Consider the following 25,923-nt stretch of genomic DNA (forward strand, 5'->3'; position numbering starts at 1 on the left):
AAAAGTTTAGGGGGTCCAGTTGCAGTCTCTCTGCATGACTTTCAGGTTGAAGGTATCAGAGAGGGATCTTAGTGTGTAGGAACTTGGTAGGTTAATGAAACATGTATATAGGTTGAAACTTGGTGCTTTGTGGAAAATAATAAAAGAAAGTAACAAAGAAGAGTCTACATCTAAGAAGATATTATTTTTGATAGAATTACTATGAAGGAGCCTGAGATCGATGGAGATAGGGGTCTTTTCCTAGTTTCCTATAAAGGAGTAGAAATGAACTTACTAATGAAGTAATCCGAGGTATAGCGGGATTCTGGATAGGTTGGGTTGACTCCATTAACTTGATATGGTTTCACATCCTCTGTAATGAACAGATAGGGAATGAACAACGAGGTCAATATTCAAGTCATGCTTGGCCTAAAAGGATCTTGGATGCAAAGACACAATGATCTCAACCCCTTTTCTAAGAAATCTGTATACTCATTAACTGAGTTGGTATCTGAGTCTATCCTGACTGTGACCTTGTCTAAACATGAGATCAAAAAAATATGACTAAAGTTATTATTTCAGTAGCTGCAAAATGGGATTTAGTATCTTGGAAAGAGAATCCATGAGTAATCTCTAAGGGCTGAGAAGGCATTCAGCATTCATTCTCAATGCATTCGCACTGCGTGTATGTCGACCACACTAGAGCCAAAGGCTTGAGTACATCACAGGTTAGCAGGATCAATCCCCAACCCCCCCAAACTGGTCAATTTCAAAACTTTTCAAAAATATACGGCAGTCTTTAGGCAGTAGATTTTATGTTCTCCATTTCCTCTAACAGATGTCTGGTTTTTGTTTTGTATTTTTCCCATTGCCCTCAGGTTTCAAGTTCAGGCCCAGACAAGAAGCAGGACACTGGTAAGGTGACTCCATTTGGTGAAATGTGACTGGGCTTGTGTAAAGGGAGAGAAGAGCAATCCAACCAAGCTCCTGCCCAGATGCCAACTCCCCTAGGAAAAGGAGAGGAAGGGAGACGAAGTGCACCTGCGGACAGAAAGCTCTGCACGACACTGCAGTGAGCCTGGGATCCTCTAATTACCCTGGAACAAATGCCATGGCCTCCAATTCTTGTATGGAGTAGTCTGATTATATTTCACCATAAGAATCTGACTTAAGAGAGTATGGGTTTGGGTTTTTCCTCAGGTATTTGATAGCTTGTTAGGAGCAAAGTCTGATGAGAAAACAAGTTTATGCCTGCACAGAAAAAACAGTTCCCAGTTGAGATAAAATGATTAAACTTTGCTTTAGCAGTTTATCAGATTGAAACATCCCCGTACCTTTGGCCTTCCACCCCACCCCAAACAGCTATGTTTTTTTGGTGCTGTGTTGCTTTAGTTTAATTACAGAACAAAAGCTGTAGTCTCAGCACAAACATCATGCTCATCTCGTCAAGTAACTGAACCTGAAGAGGGAGAATTCTTTCTGCCTCTCTCAACAGAATATTGGGTGGGATGATAAGGCTTTTGCTCTCAAACATACTAACTTATATCCTAATTCTCTTAAATTTTCTTACATTCTTCCTTTACCCTAAGCGAGGCTAAACCAGTCTTAGGGGCCAAAAGGCCCCTGTGAGTCCACATTATTATACAAAAAGCACAGGATGGGATGTTAAATTTTAAGTTAAATAAAAATATATTGAGGCCAGGCATGGTGGCTCACGCCTGTAATCCCAATGTTTTGGGAGGCCAAGGTGGGCAGATCACGAGGTCAAGAGATCAAGACCATCCTGGCCAACATGGTGAAGCCCCAACTCTACTAAAAATACAAAACTTAGCTGGGTGTGGTGGCACACACCTGTAGTCCCAGCTACTCAGGAGGGTGAGGCAGGAGAATCGCTTGAACCCGGGAGGCGCAGGTTGCAGTGAGCTGAGATCGCGTGACTGCACTCCAGCCTGGTGACAGAGCGAGACTCTGTCTCAAAAAATAAATAAATAAAATAAAATAAACATGTATTGAAAGTTGAAATAAAATGAAGTTTAAGGAGATGAGTGACACTGAAGACATTGCTAGCCTGAGCTTCATTTTACAGACAAGGACAATAATAGGACTTGTCCTGACTATCTCACACGGTGATTTTGATAATCCAAAGAGAAAATGTATTTGAAAGTACTTTGGAAACAAGGAGACACAATAGAGATATTAATTGTAACTACGATCAGAGACAGGCTTAGATAGCCCAAAACACCTGGCAGCTCCACTGTGATAAATGGAGGAAAACAGCCTCTTAGTAGAATATATTGGGTTACACAGTCTGATGGAATCTGCTATTGTGTTTAGAAGTCAACAGTCCAATCAGATCTGTTAGGAGCCTGCCATATCGTTTCCCTCTATAAACAGGCTGCTTATGTCAACACCTATGGGTGGGTGTCTGTGCACGGAGAACACGCCAGTGCTTTGGGGAAGCCTGTGCAACTGCCTGCCACCCTCGGTAAAAGCAGCCACAGAGAGACTCACCTAGTTCTTTCCTGTGTTCCTTTATGTCTTATTTTTTAACAGAAGGTGAAGAGAAGGAACAAAGATAACACTTTTGAGCACAGAGAAATCTAGTCTGGGTCTCTCTTGAGCACTGTAGAGTGGAATATATTCTTAAACAAAGGAAGGTATTATGTGGGGTAAAAGTGCTAATCCTGAGTTTTGCTCCCCTCCCCCAGCGTCTGTGCCAAGAGTTAGAGCTGGTGACCACAGGGAAAGGGTGGGCCTGGGTTAGAGAGGGCAATGGGCTTCTAGGCTTACAGTCAGCTGGAGGGCACTGCTGACTGCTGGTAACTGCAATTTATTTTAAGAAAAAATCAGAAAAATAAGCGCAAAAACACCCAAGTTTGCCGCCTGCTGCTGTTTCTATACTCAGCCAGGACTGTGGTACATGAGTCACTTGGTCCAAAAAGGTTGGAAGAGGCTGTTAGGGGAGGCCATGTCATTACAAGGTTGCAACACAGCGTCCTGATATAACCCCAGTTCCTGCTCCAGATGTAAAAGGTATGAAGCACTACTGCAATTCCAATCCAGTTAGTGGGCAGAGAAATCTGTCTTATTAATATGCTCTCAGAAGCTAAGCTTTCCTGGGATGTGATCAGGTATTATGTGGCCATGCATCAAGGCAGTATGTATTAAGATTGCAGAAGAATACACACACACACACACACACACACACACAAACTATTCTTGGGTTGGCTGTGGGCACTGCTTGTTCAAACAGGGCACAGGTTTGAGATAAGGACCTGGATTAGAATGTTGCAATCCAAGAAGCTTCAGAGGTACAATCTTGCAGAAGATTAATATCTGGACCCCCAATATGTAGAAGAAAAAGAAATTAACACTCATCTAAGAGTACCTGCTATATGCTGAGCAGTGTACCAGGCACGTCCCCACATACGTCCTACAATAGGCCGCCCACAGAGAAAGGCATCGACGTCCCACCATTGGCTGAGTCCCCTACCTACTCTCACAGCAACCCCACATAACCTCCACCTCTCCCTGTTTCCACATATTTACCTTTCTGCAGGATCTCTAGATGTTCCCATAAGATGTCCCCAACAAAGTCTGGGGCCAGCTCGAGAAAGCAGTCTTTACCCAGGGCGCAGAGGGCTGCTCCGTTCATACAGAACTTCTGGAAGTCTACACCTTTCAGGCTGAATTCATTCACAGCCCACATCACCCAGTCCCGAACATGGGTTTCTGTCCACTGCCGGGGGTCTGAGGAAAGAGGTCAGATGAAGATCCAGCAGGTCAGGCTTTTCACTCCTATCCAAGCCTTAGAGAGGACACTGAAGGAGCTGAACTTAGCTGAGAATGCTATCTTTATTCATCGAATGAGGAAGCACCAGCCTAGCCTGCACATCGAGTGCCTTCCATAACCCTCCCCTCCACATTCAACATCTCTGCCTTCTCTATTTCACCAGCTCGGAGGTCACTACTGCCAGCCAAAAAGTACCACGTGAGTATTCTCTGCCCTTGCAGGCAAAGATTTCCATGAATCTCCTCTTTCACTGCCGTATTCCCATTGGACTTTTTTAAAGCCCTGAACAAGAGAACAAATGGCTTCTTTAATAGCAATAATAACAAGAGATTGCTCATGCCTCTCCCTGCTCTTAACTTATAATATACTTGAGACTATTATTCTCAATTATTTTTTATCTTAGCCAATTATAGTGGTAATAATTGTAGCAATTAGTAGTAGTAAGTCATTCAAATGGCACTTGGTAATAACATTATTAGGTGCCTGTATTATACCAGATACTCTGCAAAGTCTGTACTTATGGTAAGCCATGCCTTGAGTAGCACTGTAATACTGATAACATGCAATCTTCATACATGACCTGACGTTTAACCTGGCTCTACCAGCCAATGACGCTTAGACGTTCAGATGACAGCAGGTGTACTGCCCAACGTCAGAGCTGCTCCAAGAGATCCAGAAGTGATTTTAGTAAGCAGGCAAGTTTGAGGACCACTGTCCTCATACCAAGATGGCAGGGACAAGCCCAGGAGATGGGGCAGCCTCAGTATGTGTGTCATGATTGCCCTAACAGATGGCAGCCGTGGCCCATAGCTGCTGACTCCCATGTGTTTAGTGTAACGTCTGCCTCACACATTCCAGGTGAGAAAATGAGTCTTCCCAAAGGGTCTGACCGCAATCACTCTTTTTCCAACTACAAAATCATACCTTTGGGGATCCCCAGTCGTTGCTGTTCTTTAGTGAAACCACTGAAAGTAGCTTTTAATGCTTGAGACATCATTTCTTTGCTGCTCGGAGTTAATAGTGGGACATCTGCACATTCCATATCTGCAGGAAAAAAATTGCATATGAATAACAAAAATTACATAGGTAATGAACCACTCATAAAACATCACAAATGGGCTGTAAGAAGGCAAGCTGAGAAACAACTGTGCTAGCATCCTCACCAGAGCACCACAGCAGGACATTTTTTCTTTTTTTTTTGAGACGGAGTCTCGCTCTGTTGCCCAGGCTGGAGTGCAGTGGCGTGACCTCAGCTCACTGCAACCTCTGCCTCCTGGGTTCAAGCCATTCTCCTGCCTCAGCATCCCGAGTAATTGGGACTACAGGCATGTGCCACCACACCCGGCTAGTTTTTGTATGTTTAGAGAGACGGGGTTTCACCATGTTGGCCAGTCTGGTCTCAAGCTCCTGATCTCAGGTGATCCACCTGTCTCAGCCTCCCAAAGTGCTGGAATTATAGGCATGAGCCTCTGTGCTGGCATGAGCAGGCAAAATTTAAGGGGCTTTCTACATTGTGCTAGGCCTAAAGTGTCCTGCATCACTGACAAACAAATATGTTTACTCTTCCTGAACACCTCTACTAATTTATACACAGTCCCTGCTTGTCTTTCACATTTACCGAGAATATTAACATTATCACATGCTTTAAGTTACCTATGAAAAGGAAATAACAATATTCATTCATTCATTCAACAAATGGTTATCTAGCACTTGCTTTGTGCAAGGAGTCAAAGAAACAACAATGAACAATACAGAAATAGTCTCCACAGGAGCTAGCTCTCTGATTCTTGCAGTAGATTCAGCCACTACAAATCTATTTATACAGTTAAGTTTTCAAATACAATGTCAATAAGGGCTTCAAAGAAGAAGTACATGATGCAATGTTAATGTGCAACAGGAATTCCTGGATGTCTGAGGGAAACAGGAAAGGCCTCCCTTAGAAGAGAGACATTTGACCTGAGATGCAAAGGATGCATGAGAATTTAGGAAGAAGAGAATACTCCAGATCAGTGGTTCTCAAAGTGTAGTCCTCAGAGCAGTGACATCAGCATCAACTAAAAAAAAGATCATTTTGTTTTAAGATCCCCTTACCTGTTCTGTAAAGAGTGGTTTAGGAGGGCAGTATGAATGGATGAGCAAGACATTTTAGAAAGTTACTACATCAGTCCTGGTGAGAGACGATGGTGGCTTTGACTACAAAAGTGGCAAGGCAGACAACATAAGTGAGCCAATTTGAAGTGCATACAGGATGAAAAATCTATAAAGCTTGGTTAGTGTCAGTAGTGAAGAAGAGTGAGGCATTACAGCCTGCAGATTTGCAAATGTATCATCATTTGCTATACCCACATGCACCTTAATCTCTGCTATGTCCATCCAGATCCTCCTGTATTTGCGGACCATGTTCACGGTGATGGTACATAAATATAGCTGAACTTAAACATCTTCTGAATTCACCTCAGGCACAATTTCCCACAAAAAGTGAATAAGCAAAGACATGAGCTGAGAATCCCCATTAGCTTTCCTGTCACCTTTTGACAGTGATACACTTTACCGAAGTGATTTCTAGAAACCTGAATCTTCAGTGTATCCCATGAAACTGACTTATAAAGTGACTAAGTTCCAGGCAAGGCTACTGCAGAAATTCTTCAACTGGCTGTTTCTAAACTTTGGTTGGTTAAAAAACATTCCCTGGACATAAAGAATGTGTTATGGGCTGAATGAAATTAAAACATAGGATAAATTTCCGAAAAAAGGAGCAAACATATTGCCTCTGAATGTCGAACTAAGTGGAAATTACACTGCATAAAAGAAGGAAAGGAGGTACTTTCTCTCCTGGTTGCTTTTAGCGATGCTGTCAGGAAACTGCTAGAGTCCAGGCTGTGCCCTGGAAGAACAGAAGGGCTCCCCAGCTGCTCTTCCAGGCCTTGCCAATGATGAGGAATCTGAAGTTCCAGGGAGCGGTGAGTTTGGGTTGCCCTGGACATGCCCAAAAAAATCTAGTGGAAAAAATCAACATGTCTCCAGAAAGGTTGACAGAATGATGGAAAATCCCAGATTGTTAGGGGGAAGAAATTGGGGGAGGGGACAGAGTGTTGATCACATAACATCCAGCCCGTCACACAACGGAGTAATCATCAAATGAGTCACTAAGAAACTCATGGCTGCTCCCCATCCATCCCCACTCTACACCTCCAAGAACAGCTAAGCGGCAGGTCCAGAAATGTCTTCCCTTAGAGTAGAAATCAGTTTTACTTTACAGAAAAGGGCTCTCCAGTTCACCAGGGAGTATCGCTTCTGAGAGAAGAAACAACTGTGGCCGCCTCAGCTCCCAGCACACGGCTACACACACGAGTCAATCAACAAATGTTGAGTGAATTAAATTTTTCCAAATTTGAAGCAACTTTCCTCCCTTCACCCCCATCCAACACGAATTCATGAACTTGAACTGTGTGGGTTTTGTTGTGCGTGTTTGTTCCCTCCATTAGATTTATGACTTGATGAAAAGGACCTTACTGATGGCGGAAATTGGCCAGGACAACACATGTGGAAAATACAGGTCAGGCCAAATGGACAAGCAGTGGTTCTGCTGCAACGGGAACTGACGGATGAGACTGACTAGGAGGCCCCCAGAATCTTCTCAACATGAAAGCTAGGACAGTGGGATGCCAGTGTGAAGTGACAGCCAAGGATGACAGCAGAAAGCCTGAAAAAGAAGCTCCTTGATTCTGGCTCCCATAACTCCACATGCCCTGACAGTGCGGTCTGGACAGGACTGCTGAGCTGACAATTCTCCACGTAGGTTTCTGCTTCCTGTCAGGGGGCAGGCATTTCTGGGTTCTCGCTTGTTCTCTCCCAGGAAAGCAGCTAGAATTACTTTTGCCTTTCCACCTCAATGCCACCTCCACAAGCCCAGTCCACGTGCTGTTGGGGCCCCGTCAGAGGTGCCTGGCTCTGCCCCTCTGGCTGTGAGACTCAAGTGCTAGATCTCTGAAAAAAAGGGCTCACATTCCAGCTGAGGGAAACCATCCCTGTCCACTTAGGACACATGCATTTGGACTTGATCAGCTCCAGAGAAGACACAGCATTGTCCTTGGAGTCAAAGGATTTAGATATAAAAGTCAGAACTTTATCCTATAAAGTGTGGAATTGTAGTTTAAAAAAAAAAAAAAAGTAAAACTCCCCTCTATAAGTAAGTGAACAGTTGGCAAAGATTGTCTTTTTCAGTTGTGTGAGCATTGCACTTAAATGATGACTGATCATGTTCAAAAGTGTATATTAAATAGAAAATAAACCCATCATAGAAAATACTAATTCAAAAATTCCCTTTATGTTGTCTGCAGATTGTAGCAGTTCTGTTGATTATACTCATCAAAAACAATAACAACATCACTACACAGGTGGAAAATCTGACGTGACTTAGCCTAAGCAGATACCTCTTTACTCTTAAAATACTTTACTTCATTACCTATTATAATATTTTTACATTAGGTACAAAATATTTCTAATTTTAGAATCAGTGTCTGGAAGTTAATCAATACCTCCACAGACATTAACTAATTATATTTTATGGAAAAATACTGAAATCTCCTTTGTGCTAATAATTATAATATCTTAAATTCAAATAACATATTTGCTTCAAAACGCTGAGAATCTGCCCTGGAGAAACACTATGCCAACACAGTGGAGATTCTAAACACACTGGAAAATGAGGACATAAATATATTGCAATTAGATTAGATTTCTTGCCCACTGATTATTCCTTGGGACCCCAAATTTCAGTTAATATTTATAGGAGTTCCCCTAGACCTCTGAAAGGACAGTTGTGCAGCAGCTGGTGATTAAATAACCATTACAATATTGCACAGTATTTAGACAGAAGTGAGCAGGTAGCTTTCCCCGAATCTGCAGAAGAATAAGCTAGTGGCATTTTGAATGCGGGGAAACATCTGCTCATTTTTCATTGTGGCCTAACCCTGAACCACCTCATAGATGTTTCAAGTGAAATGTAAAACAAGGGTTTCCATTCACTTACATGTAACTCAAAGTTAAGAGCTGTTCAGTTTCCAAGAACCCTTCCAGGGTGTTTCATGTGTCTTTTCATACCATTCTTTTCAGTTATTTGAAACTGAATGGCTCTTACCAACAATGGTACACAGAATCTAAACACTAGGTGGCTTTTGTTCCGCAAGAAGTTCAAGACATCTGGCCTTACTGACCTCACAAGTTTATTCTCTCACCATTCTCAATCAATGATCATGGGAAGACTGGAGCATCTGGGATCCTAGGGTTAGGAGATGAGGGATACAGCCAAGGACAAGAAATCCAAGGTGCATGTCCCAGTTTTGCATGACCATTGAACTGGGCCCAACCCCATCAGATTATGATACCAGTCATGTGTGCTGGGTATGGTCACACTCAATAGCAGCATGAAAGAAATACCAAGAGTAAGTAATATGCCTTATACCTGAGAAATGCTTTACAGTTTGCCAAGACTCTTTACAGACACTACTCCAAAATATCCTCTAAACATAAAACTGCTGAGGGGCCTGGAAAGGTATCACAAGGTCCCCATTTCACATATGAAGAAATCAAGGCCCTGAGAGATCAAGAGCTTGACCTAAAGTCACAAGGCCATGAGGGACTACCTAGAAGAGTGGCTAGAAGCCACTCTTCTAACTCTTAAAGTTCAGGGCCTTTCTCTCCATTCCACTGCAAACAGAAATGGATCAGATATCCAGGAAAACCAACATTTTCAGAGCTGAGAAAGAAACAAATGGGACTTTTCCTTTCTTACTTTAAAAGATTTTAGGAGTGATTAAAAACTTAAAACCATTCCAAGAAACCCAGGGTTTCATACAGCTAGCCCCGTAAGAACATAATTAACAGCCATTTACAGAATCAACTATAATCTTTTCCTTTCCTGGCACTCAGTCAAGTGAAGCTTCCTTCCATATGCAGCAAATGGGTTAAGTGACAACCTGGCTTCCTTCTCTGTTTATGTGTAACCCTGACTCAACCTAATGGGCAACTTTGCATATAACAGAAGTTTAATTTGTTACATAGAGGCTTACTGAAATACATTTTTTAAAGCAAAAGTAAACCAAGAATAAACCTTCTGGTCCACATGGAGAGGATAAAAGAACAGTTCTCCAAATTGAAAGATAGGATTCTAAAGACAAAGAAAAAAGAGAGAAGAGGGCATGCACTGTTGACAACTTGTTGATCAAAATCCATGGGTTCAGATTTCACTTACACCATTAGTGTAGACACACTGGATAAGTCACTTACTCAATTCACTTTTAAAAGAGGTCTGTTCATAGGTGGTGTCTATATCCCTCATAGAGTTTTACATTTTTTATTTGGCAATTTTCAAACATACATAAAAGTAGAGAGAAACTCTACTCAACATTTATCAATACTACCCGTTTTTATTTCATCTTCCACACACATGTACACACATACACACACGCAGAAGAATTATACACCTAATCCCAGACAAGTCATTTCACCCACAAATATTTCATTGTCACAAGGATATTTTTTAGATAAAGGGAGATCATACAGTTAAAGTTCAATAAAAGGCAAATAAACTCAAGGAAAGGGAAAAAAAGGCTTCAAGTTACTTTCTCTCGTACTTAAATCTAGGTCTATATTTCATGCATTGGCCCATTTGAACCACAGAACTTCTTTCAAAGCAACACTGTCATGATCTGGAAAGTCAGATCATGTTAGATCACAGAGAGATGATTTCAAATCAAGATGGTAAGCCAGTTCTATGGACTTCCACTTCCTACAAGCAGAAGGCTGCAGTGATAGTTCATCTTAATGGTCAACATCCTCATGAATTTACAACTGTAACTAAAGTGTGCAAAAAATAAAATAAAAAGGCTGGGAGTTCTGGTCAGCACAAAAGGGCAGTGTGAAAGGTAAGACCATTGCCGAACTGCCAAGAAGTCCCAGTGTAGGAGATAAGGCACCTTTACCCCTTCAGACTAATACAAATAGAGAAATGGCTGTAGCCACACTGACGGATAGCTCTGCTTCTCAAGTTGATGACCCCTGGAAAGTGGTCATTGGTCTCCAAGAGGACTCTCCTGATAAAGAAGCTAATGATCTCAGAATAATGTGCAAAGGAATCTCAAAGACAGTCTCTACTGCCCTCTCTCATTCATATAAATATGGGGTGGAAGTAGAGTAGAAGGGAGTGGTAAGCGATTCCTGTGAGAGGCACTAGAAACCAGGCAGGCAGGACTTCTAGCTCAGGGAGGTGCTATAATCCACAAAGTTTCTGGTTAAGGTTAATGCAAAGAAGGGAGACAAATGTCCCTCCTCAGCCCCTTGGCTATATTTTCATAAACCCAATGATGTGACAACACAATGGGGGAAATGCAGGACTCTTGGTTCCAGCAAGAGCAAAGCAATAAATGACTCAGTGCCCATGCTGAGGCCACCCATCCCAACCAAACCGTCTATTATTGTCCCAAACAATAGTATACCAATGGGACCTGGAACAGACTCATATGAGTTAGGAAACATACAACTGGGTTTCTGACCTTCTTTTAATACCTAACCCTTTCGAAGTCACCAGCCAATAAAAACCACTGCAAAGACGGGAGAAGAAGCTGCATAGAAAATCCCCAATTCACCCTCCAGTGACCTGATTGACCAAAAATGCAAGCCAGTCTCAAGTTACAGTATCTCAGTTTGCTGCCAATGCACACAGCCGCTAGGGAAAGCACGCTCTTTGGGTACAACGTGCCAACTCTGAGGAGATGCCTCTCCGCAGAGGGAAGCTGCCCTAAGACAAAAGAGATGGTCTCCTGCAAGGCAGCTCCAAATTGCATGGAGAAGCTGGTTTCAGGTCCTGCAGCCAGGCCTGAGAAAGAAGCCTGTAGAGAGGGCTCAGCGCACTGAACATCTGTAGGAAGTGACCTCAGACTTCTCCCTCTTCCCTTCATCCACCTCCTGCCCCATCCCCCAAAAGGAGTTTTAACACATTATTACCACTGAAGTCCTGAGGATTTGGTGACTCACCAGGCTCACACATGGTTCCAATGAGCCCTTGACCATTACATGGTAGGGAAGCAGGAAAAACAAATGAAAGCAGTTGTAATTCGGCAGCGCCGGAGTTCAGACCTGCCAGACAAAAGGGATTGCAGGCATGTTCCCAAATTCGTTCAGGCACCTGACATGCACAAGCTATTTTTAATCACTGGATTTATTTCTTTCCTACCTCCTCCACCATCCTCCACCTCAGCAAACGTTTCGAAGTCAGAGCAAAACCCAAATCAATTCCAGGTGTTCAGGGAAACCCAGAGAGGCTCTTCCGTTCCAGGATCCGAGCCAGAAAGCAGAACTGCCCCCTGGGTCCTGTAGCTAAATTTTCTCGCTCTTTCCTTAGACTAGTTCAAATCTCCCACCCTAAACATTGGGCAATTGGCCTAAAATAGGAAATACATGAATGAATGTGTCCTGCTGGAAAGGCTTCTAAATATGTGTTTTTCTCTAGCAGCCTGGCAAGTGAAGGTACATAAACCAGGTCTCAAAGCCCCTCAGATGAAGCTCGCTTTCATTCTCTAGGATGTTCTACCCACCATGCTGTGAGGATTAAGTGGACTGTATGTGAAAATGCCAAAGCTTAAGACATAGTAGGTGCTCAACAAATCATTGGCTACTTGATTATACTGAAAAGCATCTTATAAAATATAGACTTAAAAAAAAAGATTTTATTTCCCAATGCTGGGAAGGCGGTGCAGTGGCCATGCGGGTAGCCGCCAAGGGAGAAGGCTGGAGCTGGGTGCAGAGAGAGGAGGAGAGCTGGCCAAGAAGGGAGGAGAGAGGGAAAGAAAGGAGGAAGCATCAAAAAGGAATCTGGCAATTTCTCCAGGTACAAACAAGCGACTGAGAAAATAAGAAAAACAAATGCAAAACTCAGATTCTGAGATATAAATGGAAACTGACATCCCCTGAAACTGCATTTTTTTTTTCTAACAGAATAGACTAATTTCTTACCTATTCTGCATCCTCCAGTCTGCTAAGGGGAAAATACTTCTTGCAACAATCAGCATCTAAAATATGTTTGCCATGACACTTCAGAACTACATGAATCCAATGCACCTAAGATGCCTTTTGGTTGTAAAAATATCCGAAGAGTTCCACCTTAGAATCAATATGGCACAAAGTGAAGGTATAATTTTATGCTGAGAACTCTTTTCTATGTGTTTGGAATCTGCCAAAACCCAAGCTGCGTTGTAACTGTCATTTATGGGCCTCTAAATTAATGACACTCAAGCAATTTAAAAGGAAGTTTTAGCTATTGAGATTATGATTCCTGTGTACAAAGACCACCTCGATAGGGTACATTAAAGAATCACTTAAGCTTCTTAAATGATCATTTCAAGTCATTTACAAAGTACTTCACATGTTTCAAAGCATTTCCTGCATAGATAATTACACTTGACTCCCACCACATGACATATTTTACAGTTCCTAAATGTCCCAGAACAGTGTGACTTCTTTGTCATGAAAAACACAGAGCCATGGTCTCTACATTACTCAGGAGGAAAGAATGAGTTGGGCCCTTTCTTCTCCACGGCTTTGCAGAGAACCACATTGCATCCTATTGGTTCTTCCCACATCTTACACTTTTGGATGAAGACAACTCCTGCCCCTGCCTTCACTAAAATTCTCATGACGGGATCATAAGGCTTTTGGTACCAACGTGACGTACGATAACCCCACCCGGGAAGACAATGGAGAATGTCTGACAGCTGCATCTTGCTATAATCCCAGCTTCCACTACTTCTGGTTTACATAACGGCCTTTGAGGCCTCATCCTCTGAGATCTTGCAGATGCTGGTGAATTGGGCTAACCAATTGATTTTAATTTCACTTAACTCCCACCTATAATTATCATTCCTACTATTTGAATAGAACTATACCTTTTAGAAAGTGTTTTCTTGAATATTCTCGTATGATTTTTCAAAACAAGCACATGTAGTATTATCTTTATCATGTAGGTAGGTGAGGAAATCGAAGCTCACAAAGGTTTCTTAGGTGACTTAACGAAGATTGTCAAGCCAGTAAAGTGAGAACACAAGGACTCAATCCCACATCTTCAGACACTAAAGCCAGATGTTTTCTCCCTGCACCTATTCACAGAATTAAAAGCAAATGAGGCAAAAATGATGGGGCATGGTAACATTTATTTTTTCATTTTCTCCAACATTTTCATTTACAGAACAAGCTCTTTGTGGAGCAGGGAGGAACCTCAATCCCTGAGACTCTCTGCCGACAGCAGGCTCCACTGCACATCCTACCCAGAACTGGCCCGGTCAAACCTCGGGTCGGGGCCCACTTGGCACTTGGTCAGGGGGCAAAACAGGCATCGGGAGAGTGGTGCTGAGAATCACCAAGAAGGCCAGACTGGGCAAGGTGTACGATGAGGAGTTTTCTCCATGGGCAAGGGAAAAATCTGGGCAAACAAATGGAGTAGAGCCCGTTTATTTAGGCTGGAAGAGGTAAAGTTTTTCTGCACTTTTGAACTGTTTTCTCAAGGCCTGCCTCTCCCTCCCACGCAGGAAACAAACACAGAGACAGGCCTCTTCCAGTGAGGGCTTCAGGCGTTCAAAGCTAGCCGGGGAAGGGCAGAAGGAAGAAAGGCTTTGAGAAAGGAAGGAGGAACGGGGGCTGGGAAGGCGGTGCAGTGGCCATGCGGGTAGCCGCCAAGGGAGAAGGCTGGAGCTGGGTGCAGAGAGAGGAGGAGAGCTGGCCAAGAAGGGAGGAGAGAGGGAAAGAAAGGAGGAAGCAGAGAAAGGGAATATTGGAAAATTGTAAACCAGAATAAAGAAAACAGAATGCAGAGTGGCAATGGCCTGGGAAGAGGCAACAACTGACTCCCAATTAATGATGTTCAGAAAGCAACATTTTTTCATCAATTTTGAAAGGAAATTCTCTCTCAACTTTCTTATTTATTTATACATTATATAAATACATTTTTAAACCAAAAAAGGACCGTTTTTCCAATGGGAAAAAGTCTTGTTTGAGATGAAAGCCAGTCTTCAAAAACTTCTTAGAGGAAGCTGAAACCCCACATGTCTTGGTGCTACAGAAAGAAAAACAAAGTGGACATTCTTCCTGCGTTCTAAGGCTTTTTTATGCAGATGTGTTTTTCTTTTAATAAATAAATCTGGACAGAGAAGGAAAAAGCATACTCATACACATTCACACAGTACAACTGTCTGTCTTCAACCTAGGGAAACCACAATGAAAAATAAGAATATGCAAGTCCATTTTCCCAGTACAGCAGACAAGGATTCTCAATACGGCAGCCACAGGCACTGAAGCAACACAGTATGCGTGCACACCCTGTCCCAACTTCCAGATCCATAGAGGAGTACTTGATGATGAATGGTCATCAGAGTCAGGGCAGGACCTGAAAAACGACCACTATACTTCCCCAGAAGTCTTCTCACTTAAGACATTTGGTTGCCCCATCCTTTTTGAGCTATATAATTTCACTTAGAAGCCAAAATGATTATTTCAAAATGATTAGACACAATGAGTTTAAATCTGCCTTCTTATGAGTTCTATCAATCGGCCCTTGTTCTGCGGTTGAGAGATCAGCAGCACAAAGCGAATCTGTCCTCCTCGGGAAGCTTTTCCCCTGCTTTCTTCCTCCTATCGTCACTTCCATCCATGTTTCCAAACTCCTTGATTGCTTCAACCATTCATGTTGGCATGGTTTTTGGCCACTCCCCTCGCTCCACCTAGAAGCATTCCTCTTAGCCTACATTCCTGAAGAGCATCATAAGCATTCATAGGTGAACATCATGCTTCTCAGAAGTTAAATAGGAACAATGAGATGATCATCTTACTCCATAAGCTTTGATTGGTGCAGACTAAGACAACACTGATCTAACAGCCTAACTACAAAAGCCACTCAAAGGACATTGCCAGGACCTCTCCATAGAAACTGATACTGAACCAGTTCTGTACCTATTGACTGAATTTCATTAACTTCACGAGAGGGCTTCATATTTACCCATATTAACTTCGCTTTGTTTCAATCCATGTTTCTAAGAACTTTTTTATATCTTGAATCTGTGCTCATCCTATTAGCTGTCACTCTCAGCTTTGCACCATCTGCAATGCACTAAGTGTGCTTTCTGCATCTTTCTCTATTCTAAGCCCCTAATAAAAATGTTGAAAAGGCAACCAGCAAGTACTGATCCCCATAACATAATGTCAGATGCTGTGCATTACTCTGACACTGACACATTAATCAAGACCCGTTGGGTATAGTTGCTCAACCAGTTACAAATCCTCCTGACTTTACTATCATTAGATCCACATAGCTTTGTCTTGACCACAAATATATCATGGAAAGACTCAGACAAAAGCATTACTGGAATCAAAATATGAGGTTACAATATTCAGTTGGTCTACCAGTTGTGGAGCCAGTTCTTCCCTTGAGTTTCTATGCATCAGGCAAGTGCAAAGGTGGCTGATAGTGCAAATGGCTGAGCTGGAATTCAGACCCCTGCACAGTGAGAGAAAAACAGACAGAGAAAGAGGTTGGGGTGGAGAGAAAGAGAGAGAGAGTAAGAGAGAGAGAGCTGCAGCCACAGCATTGCTTTGCTTCCAGAAACAATGGGCAGTTAGAGAACAATGGCTATAGACAAAGTCTTGGTCTATTTATATCTGCCACTGTTAGTCCCAGACAGGAGGAACTGGAAGTCTGCCCTGTATGCACAGCTCCAACTGGACCCAAGTTGGGAGGAAGATGAGGTCACCAAGAAGGCTGCCTGCTTAGAAATGGGCTTCTTTTTTCCTTGCATAGTTGCTTCTTAGCCTAAAGGTTCTCTTAAGTTTGCTTGCCTTCTGCTAAAATACAGCCACTGCTGAGAAGGGAGAGATGAGAAAAGTAACTGCTGCTCTGCCCAGCCCAAAGCAATTAAGGCCTTTCTTTACAGAGGTTGCAGGAAGGTGGGAATGCCAAGGAAAAAAATAACTAATCGATGGAGGTCAACTGTATGGTTTCTGAAACAACAGTCTGATTAGGTCTGTTAATTATACATGTTTAGGAGCACTATAAAGGAGCTTTTCCCTGGGAAAGTTCCCTCCTCATTTCTTTGGAGACAAATAAAGAGGCCAAGAGCTGAAATTCACAGATATGTGCGCATTACATCTCAGGGACAATCTCTCCTTCCCTTTATTTCAGTCTCTTTTTGAGGGTATCTCTATTTTCTGGAATTTCACCTTTTGCTCTAACATGGCTTTGGAGAGATAATCAATTTTAATCCCTCCCAAACTGTGTTACTTGTATCCTTAATCCTCCTACAGGCTTACTAAAAAGAGCCACCAATAGATTAGCCTGTGATAGACACCAAACTGAATATGCGGAGAGCCTGGACCCGGGAGGAAGGCACCGGGAGGAAGGCACAGCCGTGAGCCCCCGCAGGCATCTCCTCCTGCATGCCTTCATTGTGAGTTTCCACCGACAGCCCTTAGCCCTTAGGTTAATGGGCAACCAACAGTAAGCAACTGCAACCCCTGGATCCTGTCCAACCTTATAACCTTAAGAATCCCAAGTGTAAAGCTGGAATCTTCCAGAGGCAAGAAATTCAGGGCTCAACAAAGAGATCCCCTGAGCAGTAACTTCAGATTTCCACTCATGCCTCAAGTTCCTGTCACTAACTCCCCACCTTGTTCCTGGAAAACCAATATGTAAGGAGATATAAAAATCTAAGTAAGATTTTTTTCCTCTTTTTCCTTTAAATAGCTTGAGATATTTTACTGACAATATCTCAGATAACGTCAACCCATTGGGAGGGAACTAGTAGCAAATACTTAAATGTTTTATAACTTAAAATTTTAAGCACAGAGCAGGCACATGCTGGATACTGCTAGGGCCAAGGAACCCTAGGAGCCAAGAAATGGTTAAAAGGGATGCATCATGTTCCTTCCCCAGCCCCACATGCTCTTCATCAACTTCAGAAGTGTGTCAAGATGCTCAGGGTCCAGACCATCTGCAGGGTACTCTCATAAACTTGAACTACTGGGACAACAGATAATGTGCACAAGCCCGTAACAAGCAAACATACTCGTACATCTTTCATGCTATGCAAATGGCGGAGACTGAAATTCAGATGAAGTATTTGACCATCTAAAATATACCAAACTGCGAAGATCTAAGTGGGTGCATAGGTCACCTGACCTGATACGGCACATCATTCAAACACTGCTTCCTTGACTCCTCCCTTATCCCCTGCTCCCAACAGACTAAATATTCCCTTCTCTAAGGGCCCTGCTGAATCATCCCAGTGTAATTCACAAGAGCCACATGGGAACCACATGGTAGGAGTCAGGAGAAGGCAGAGAGACGCACATTCTTACCCTAAAGCAAGGCTGACATCAGAGAAGATGCAGAAATCTCCACCCTGAGAATGTTGGTAAGCACATGAGATGGCCGTCCCTCCGCCTATCACAGGCTCCAACTAATGCCGGCACGCCAGCTAAACCCACCAGAAACTGATGGTGCCGCCCCAGCGTGGTACAGCTCATGGAATACAGGCCCCACACAGAGCAGTAAATCTAAATGTATGTCCCTAATGAGGAGTCAGAAATCCTGAGACTTCAGGGATTTAGGCAATAATTGTGGGGACCCAGCTCAAGTTTCCTGCACTGAAAAGGAGGGACCTAGAGAAATAAGCTTCGAAGGCAGCATGCTTACCCTCCCTAAACCATTAGGCTCACTGCTAAACCTGTCATCCGAGCCTACCCCAAGGTTTGTGTAGATCTACCTAATCTTTAATTTTGGTCTCTATATCTCTTCAGCTTTGGCCTTTTTTATGGCCTGGAGCAATAACTGTCAGCCCGAGTCCTCTCCTGGTGTGTTCACACATTTCCCTGTCTCTGTCCCTCTATCCTGCCCTCACTCTAGCTATATGATGCATAAAGCCTTATCCAGGGCCAAAAAGCAAAAAAGAGGAATTTACAGAATTTGCTATAAAACTTTAACAACTCCTTGGGGGGATGTTCTCTTTCCTGGCAAGCAGACGTAGTTATAAAATGAATGAAAAGTGGAGAGAAGGAGGAGCCAAGCTCTGCCACTGGTCAGGGGTGCTAAACTATTTCTGGAATACGGAATTAGAAGAGGCTTTCGACGTCATCTAGTTCAAACCTTTTCTTTGACTGGTGGGTAAAATGAAGCTCAAGGTGACATCAACTTGCCTTAAGTCACATGGCTACTAATTCTAGAACTCCTGGCTCCCTCTCGGGATCTTTTTTTCCTCTACACCATTGCTGTTTACTTACAACAGTGGACTGGGAGGGAGAGGCTTTCTCCCATGTCTTCACTACCATCAAGTCCTGGTTCATCATGCTGGATAAACACTACTCCTTCCCAAGTTATTAAGAATCACAGAGGAACGAGGCATCCAAAGGTCTAATAAACATGATGGGATTTTATAGACCCATGATGCTATCCACTCCTATTTCAGGTTATAAGTCTAGAATACTCAAGGTCAGACTGTAAGGTGGAAAAGCTTCCTCCTAGTAAACATCCCTGTTGCATAGCAGGGATATTAAGCAAGCAACTTTCAACAGTCAACTCCAATAGCATGACACAATGGTGCCTGATGGCTCCAAAATTTGAGGGTGCTATTCCTGTCAATCCAGAAAGAGTGAAGACTGTAGTTAACTTCAGTGAGCTATGGACCTTTACCTAAAAAGCACCTAAGACAGAGTGCATCATATCATTTAAAGGTTTCATACCACCACCCTTCTAGTCCTGCTGGTATTCCAAATAGGGTCACTGAGCCATGGTGATAGGGTTGAGGGAATACGACAAACCCCACTGACAAAGCCAGAACTTAACATCAGGGGCACTAGCCCCTGAATCTGATCTATCTAATTAATGAAGCTATTTGTTGAACCCCAGAAAGGCCATGGCCCGAAGCAACACAAGCAGCTCTAGTTGTGAAGGCAAATGCAGTCGGAAGGCAGAGACCTAAGGGTTCCAGGAAAGATCCACCTCATTGTGATCTCTTCTACGTCCCACAGATTTTTTTCCTCTCCTTCCCAATGGGCCTCTCTTTAATGGCCCCAAACACCCAGTCTTCAGCATTCTGTTGTTCCTACTGCTGCCCCAGAGTCTCGCCCACGCGGATCCGAGGCAGACAGCCTCAGACGCCTCTCCCAGTAGCAAGCCCAAGAGGGTGATAAGTCGCCAGGCAGGCCCAATCTCCAGATCAATGGGTGAGACCAACCAATGGGTGTGAGCAGAGAAAAAGTGATCAATGCAAAAGGCGGAGGGAGCTGAAGTCACTCTCCATCTGCCTGGGTAGGTAGGAAAGGGAGAGACTGGGATGTGCAGCCCTCATCCGCTGCTAATAAATGGCTTTGCCTCATCAGGAAGCCATTAGGAAATTGCAGCCACCACAGCCCCAAGCTCCCTGGACTGAACTGTCTGCATGCAGCTGGTGAAAGCGCTCATTATCTCTGTCCAGACGACACTAGCTCACTACACAGTGGAGCCTAACCAATGAGCCCTCAGAATAAACCTTGGGCTTAAGTGGTGAGGAAGGAGGGACTGAAAAAGTCCTTTGAGATTGGGGAGATGCAGCACTCCCCCAGGTGTGTGTTCCAGGCTCCAGATCAGGAATACAGGCCCACCTCCTCTCATTCTAGCTGCACAGCATTCTTTCATTCAGAAAGAGCTACTGACTGCTTGTGGGCATGGGGCTTCTTTTGGGGGTGATGAAGACATTCTGGAATTAGACACTGATGATGATTGCACAACATTGTGAATGTACTAGAATGCACTGACATGTACATTTTAAGATGGTAAATGTTATGTTGGATCAAGTATATCTCAATTAAAAAAAAAACAAAACAGTAAATTTTAAAGAGACAGAGAGAGAAAGAGCTACTGGCCCACTGCTATGAGCCCAACAATGAGCACCTTGGTGATGAGCACCATAGATCCCTCAGGCAGAGTTTCCCTCTAGTGGGAGAAGCGAACACCACCTAAGTACACAAGCAATCGCTACATGCTCACAACACACGATGAGTGCTGGGATCACGGCTGAAGCGCAAGGTTTTGCAATGCAGACTGAGTGAACTGGCCGAGTCCAGAAGCACTGGGGGAGGGGGTAGGAAGGAGTGCATGTAAGATGTCCTGGGTGTAGGGCGTGAGGGACAGAAAGGGGGCAAGGTGTCCAAGATGGCACCCCTGGCAGATAGTGGCATTACTGAAAGGGAAGACGCCGAGAGGATGAGATCTCCCACAGCCACCTCCGCCACCTGGAAATCCTTGTGAGATGGAAGCCCCACGATACTCACTGGGAGACCAACCATGGGAGAGGCTGGGCAAGGGCCGTTACCAGAGGCAGACACCTGGTATCTGCAACTTCTGAGACCACTTATGTGAGGACAAAAGAGAAAGGGCCACAGGTTCTAGAAGACAAACAAAATCCCTCAAGTTCCCTACCCTAAAGATGCTCCCAGAAAAGGCTGCCGAGTGCTCATTTAAAGTGATTTGTGCATCTTTATACTTACATGCTTAAGATTCTCATGGGGAAGAAGTCTCCATCAAACAGGGCTTTCCCCCTCCAGTCCCTGGTGGGGGAGACAGAGGAGAAGCTGATAGGGCGGTGGGGTGCGGGGGCGGTGAAGGCTCACTGTACAGGAACTGAGGAAGGTGCAATCACAATACTGTGAAGCCAGGGATCTTTTTGGGAAATTCTTTTCCAAAAGGGATCATGAATTTTGGCCCTGGAATGCCCCAGAGCACCACTGATTGGTTCCCCGGCCCTGACTCAGATGGGGCTGGGCTCCACCCTCCATGAGTAAATAAACGGAGGGAGGGAGAGGGAAAGGGAGAGGGAGCAGAGTGGGCAGACAGGAACCAGAAGGCCAGGGCTGACTCTGGTTCAGAGAACACACCAGATGAGATTTCAGCGACGGATGGTGTGGCAGAATTCAAGACATAATTCTCTGAGCCTTACACACCACTCCAGTTGGGATCCAGCCCTGCCTTGGCAGCCGGCTCAGTGCTGCTTTATAATATACTGAATTAGTCACTGGATTAGCAAGCACATTTACACACAGTGGCGCACAGCTGTTTAAAGACGCAGGATCCCCTTTTCTAGGTGCCAGATTCTGGCTATAAATCAACCACTGCAATCAGCAACCAGCATACCCAGAGGTGCACGGTTCCTGCAGACATCTTCCTTAGGGGACGCCTGCTAGAACTGGGATGGCCATTTTCTGGGCCCATGAGGTACAGCTGTGGCGAAGAAGGAAAGGTCGGTGGGCTTTTTCTGTCTTGAATCTTATTATCTTCAGGGAGCTGCCAAATGAATTCACTGACCTGGACCTTCCAGCGGCAGCCTGGCTCAGGAAGTGACACCTGAGTGAACAGGAGTTCGAATCCTGCCTGGCTGGATTATCAGGTATAGAGTTTTTCTCTTAAACCTTGAATGGCTAGGTCACCTCCCAGAAAAGAAAGGACTGCAGGGCAAAGAGGACAGTACTTCAGCAATTAAAATAATTTTAAATCCTGATAACGTCAATTCCAAAAAGTTGCCTTGTTGAACTGGCAAGGGCAGTGTCTAAAAATAATGCTTTAGAGTTGGAATCATAACTCAAGCCCTAACTCATGTTTGGTAAAAATGCATGAGAGGCATTTGAAAATAATTGAACTGGCCACAGGGACGGCTCTGGCCCACTTGGTGATGGAGGTGTCAAGTGGAAAATTTTCTGTAACCAGGTTAACAGTAACCACAGTTTTAACAACCGCTGAAGTAATAACAGCGACAGCAGCAATGAAGTTTTGTACAGAATTTGGTGACCTACAAGATAATGGTTTATTGAGCCCCTGTGGCAATGAAAAAGTATAAAAGTATTTCACAGGAATTATCTCTAATCCTAACAACAGCCCTGAAAGCTCTTTATTAGTATCTCCTTTGTAAGGATCAGAAAGGAAAGGTTTACAGAAGTTAAATAATTTGTCTAAGGAAAAATTAGTAAAGATCAAGCCTGAATTCAAACCCAGGGCTGTCTTACCTCAAAACTCTGCTCTTTCAAAGGACATGGTGCTGCTTCCAGTGAGGAATATCATTATAACCAATGTAATGAAAGTGAGGCTGTGTGATTCAGGGACTCAATTACTTACTATAAAGCACTCTAAATGTAAATATCTCTCCTTTGTCTTAGAGGGCTCACGTACCCAAAGAGAAAGAGAGAGTTTATCTAAACTCTGTGTGGTAAGATCATGGTAAGATGCCTGTGGCATAAATAAATCCACCTGACAAATATAAGAACCAAGAACCAATTACTAAATAAGGTGAATTTCATTTAGGCTCCTCAAAACAGGAATTTAGAGAAGATTCATAAAGAGATTTGTGACTAGCTTGTGTAGGCAAAGCCTAGTGTGTATTCTGCACCAGCTTTTGGAAATTCAAGTATTACTTCCTTAGGACTTGCTTGCCCATAAAAACACTGAAAATATTTTCTTACAAAACGAGTCAGTTGGGGGCAACTGAAGACTTGCATCATCTTTGCTCATCACTCTCTGCCTGCACCATGCCACTAGGCGGATATTTTGATCAAAGCCAGGAGAAACCAGCAGTAAGTCACCCAGGGCCCAATCTCATTAAAAAAACTAAATCGCTGTTTGGTTCACCCAGCACCCCAGATCCTTTGGAGACTTTGCAGTCAGCCTGAAATTTCAAAGTTCTTTCATCAGACCATCCATTACAGAAGAGGATGGGTGGAAGGCATGGAAAAGCCACAAAGCTCCCTGCAAGACAGACCTTCAGAAATCCGGAAATAGATTCCTTATTTTTAAAAATCTCCAGTTGAATCAGAGGTTAACATCGGGTCCACCATGGAGACGCTGATTCATTCTGTGTGTGTGTTTACTTTTCTACAAACGTCCCTCTTGCATCAAGTAGCTTCACGTCCTAGGCTTGTGCCTCTGAACATCCCCTCCCTGGAGAATTCTCAAGCCAGGGTGGAGCTCTCAGTTCGTTCCTCAATTGTCCAATGTGGAAAGTGGGGGCCAAAGCACCAATTCTGTACACAAGTTTAGTAAATCTGGCTAGCCACCTTTCATGAGTCCACTTTGGATTTGAAAATGCACCATGGAAATCATGCGAAATGTTTTGTTTTTGTTTTTTAGTTTTCCACTACTAATACATCCCAATGGTAGATATGTATAAGTGGAATGAGTGCATTCTTCCTACCCCTGATCATGACAAGCCTGACAGAGAACACATCACACAGAAAAATGTGCCAAGAATCAAGACCTCTTAGAAAAATGTTAGAAAGTTTTCCCTCCAGTGGATTCTGTCTAAGTAGGTAGGCCTTGGTAACTAGAAAGGTCTCAGATCAAATTTATGACTTGAAAACTCTATGGCTTTGGGCAAATTATCTGAACTTAATTCTGGACTCAATTTCTTATCTACAAAATGGGAATTAAGGTATCAACCTCAAGGGGTTGTTTAAAGAATGTGATGATGTATTTCTGTAAAGCACATTGCCAAGTATCTGACACATAGTAGGTACTCTCTAAATATTAGCTTCACTTCTCTCACTCATCCAACTGAACTGCATTATGTAAAGAAAAGCAAGCATCCAGCAGTTTTGAAGAATGTTTGGTTTCCATTAGGAGGCAAGGGAGGTGTAAGACTGAACTCTTGATCTTATATGAAATCAAGGATGCATTTCCTGTACACACACACACGACTCACCCTTGGGGAGCTCATATGTATTTAGCATCCCCACTCCGTATCATATCTCCCACTAATTTAATAACACTCCTTGAATCACCAAAGACTCCAGAGTACTTTCTAAATGGGAACTCATTAACTTTCCCACTCTCTCTCAAAGAAAGGCAGCTCACTCACTAGGAGCATCCTTCTTGGAGAAGAATACAAAGATAACACAGACATGTGTCCATATCTGGTGGCTTACAGTAAAGCCAGACCTGGGTATCCTGATTCTCCCATCAGACAACAGAAGGTAATAAGATGACCACCCTGCCCAGTTAACAGCAGAAAAAAATATTCAAACCAGGCAAAGCTAAGACCAAGGACCCCTTAGGCCTAACCCAAAACTATTGTTACATGGAGGCACCAAGTCATAGTGCTGAACCCCAATTTGAGGAGGAGACACACTTCGTGACCTCACTGGGATTTGCTTTACAAGATAACATTTTCCTGGCAGGCATTGAAGTTAGTGCCCAGATTTAAAACAGCCAACTTCAAACTATTATCTTCATTCTTGCTATAATCAGGTGTACCCCCCAACTTCCCATCCCCACCTCCTCTTCCCTAGTAATCCAGAGGTACCCAAGGTCACTACTGGCTACTTAAGGTTTACACCCACTCCCCAGGAAACACCAGCAGCCAAAAGAATACTTCCCAGATCAAAAACCTGTCATTTCACCTTGGCATGCTCTGGCTCCCATAATGACCAAAATAAGGTCCGGCCAGAGGGGCTTACATTTTTTGGTAAGGAACAACACATTGTTTTAGGGAGATCATCTGATATAACTCTGCTAAGCTCTGAGTGTCTATACATGGTGCCACAGCAAATACCCTATGTCCCAAATGGAAACTAGCAGGGTGAAAAAATTGTTCATCTAAGATGACATTAATTTCTGTATGCCTCCTTGGTACGGTTCTTTTCCATAACATGCAGCTTAAGATTCAATGATTTTTTCATTTTTTTTTCCTGAAGCATTCCTCCAGTTACCTGAAGCTCTCACTGATTAAAATAGACTCCTTCACTAAAAGGGGTAAACCGAGGCACAGAAGAACAAAGCAATGTGCCTTATAGTTCAGAATAGGTAAACAAAAAATGGACCTCTATTCTTTTCAAATCTCTTTAGATCAAAAGAAAAAAAATTCTATTTCTCAAAGTCCAAAGTCAACCTTCTCCAAAGGGAAACTGCATGTCTGGCTAGTAATCTATGGGATCGTTCACATTTTTTTTTCCTTGAGAAGGAACTAACTTGCCAGCCTCCCAACAATTTTGCCAGTGCTTTGGCATCATGCATATCTGTACAAACTTTCCAGAGCCTATGTCATAGTGATCTCTTCAACCTGCTCAAAGCTCAGTAATCCTAGTTACTTGTGCAT

General features: G+C 43.4%; 1 protein-coding gene across 4 annotated transcripts in view; it reads right to left on the reverse strand.

Moving 5' to 3' along the window:
* Positions 1–25,923, reverse strand: part of ETS1 (ETS proto-oncogene 1, transcription factor) — a 127,846-nt gene that overhangs the window by 26,993 nt on the left and 74,930 nt on the right. For 3 of the 4 annotated variants that reach the window (XM_025357387.1, XM_025357388.1, XM_025357389.1), the window contains 3 exons: positions 4,697–4,816; positions 3,529–3,729; positions 275–352 (listed from right to left, as the gene is read on the reverse strand). The exons of the other annotated variant lie outside the window; for it this stretch is intronic. In XM_025357387.1, coding sequence (XP_025213172.1) covers positions 275–352; positions 3,529–3,729; positions 4,697–4,816 — 399 coding nt within the window. The remainder of the gene's footprint in view (positions 1–274; positions 353–3,528; positions 3,730–4,696; positions 4,817–25,923) is intronic. 4 annotated transcript variants of the gene reach the window in all.

Source organism: Theropithecus gelada, chromosome 14, assembly GCF_003255815.1.
Source record: "Theropithecus gelada isolate Dixy chromosome 14, Tgel_1.0, whole genome shotgun sequence".
Classification (NCBI taxonomy): domain Eukaryota; kingdom Metazoa; phylum Chordata; class Mammalia; order Primates; family Cercopithecidae; genus Theropithecus; species Theropithecus gelada.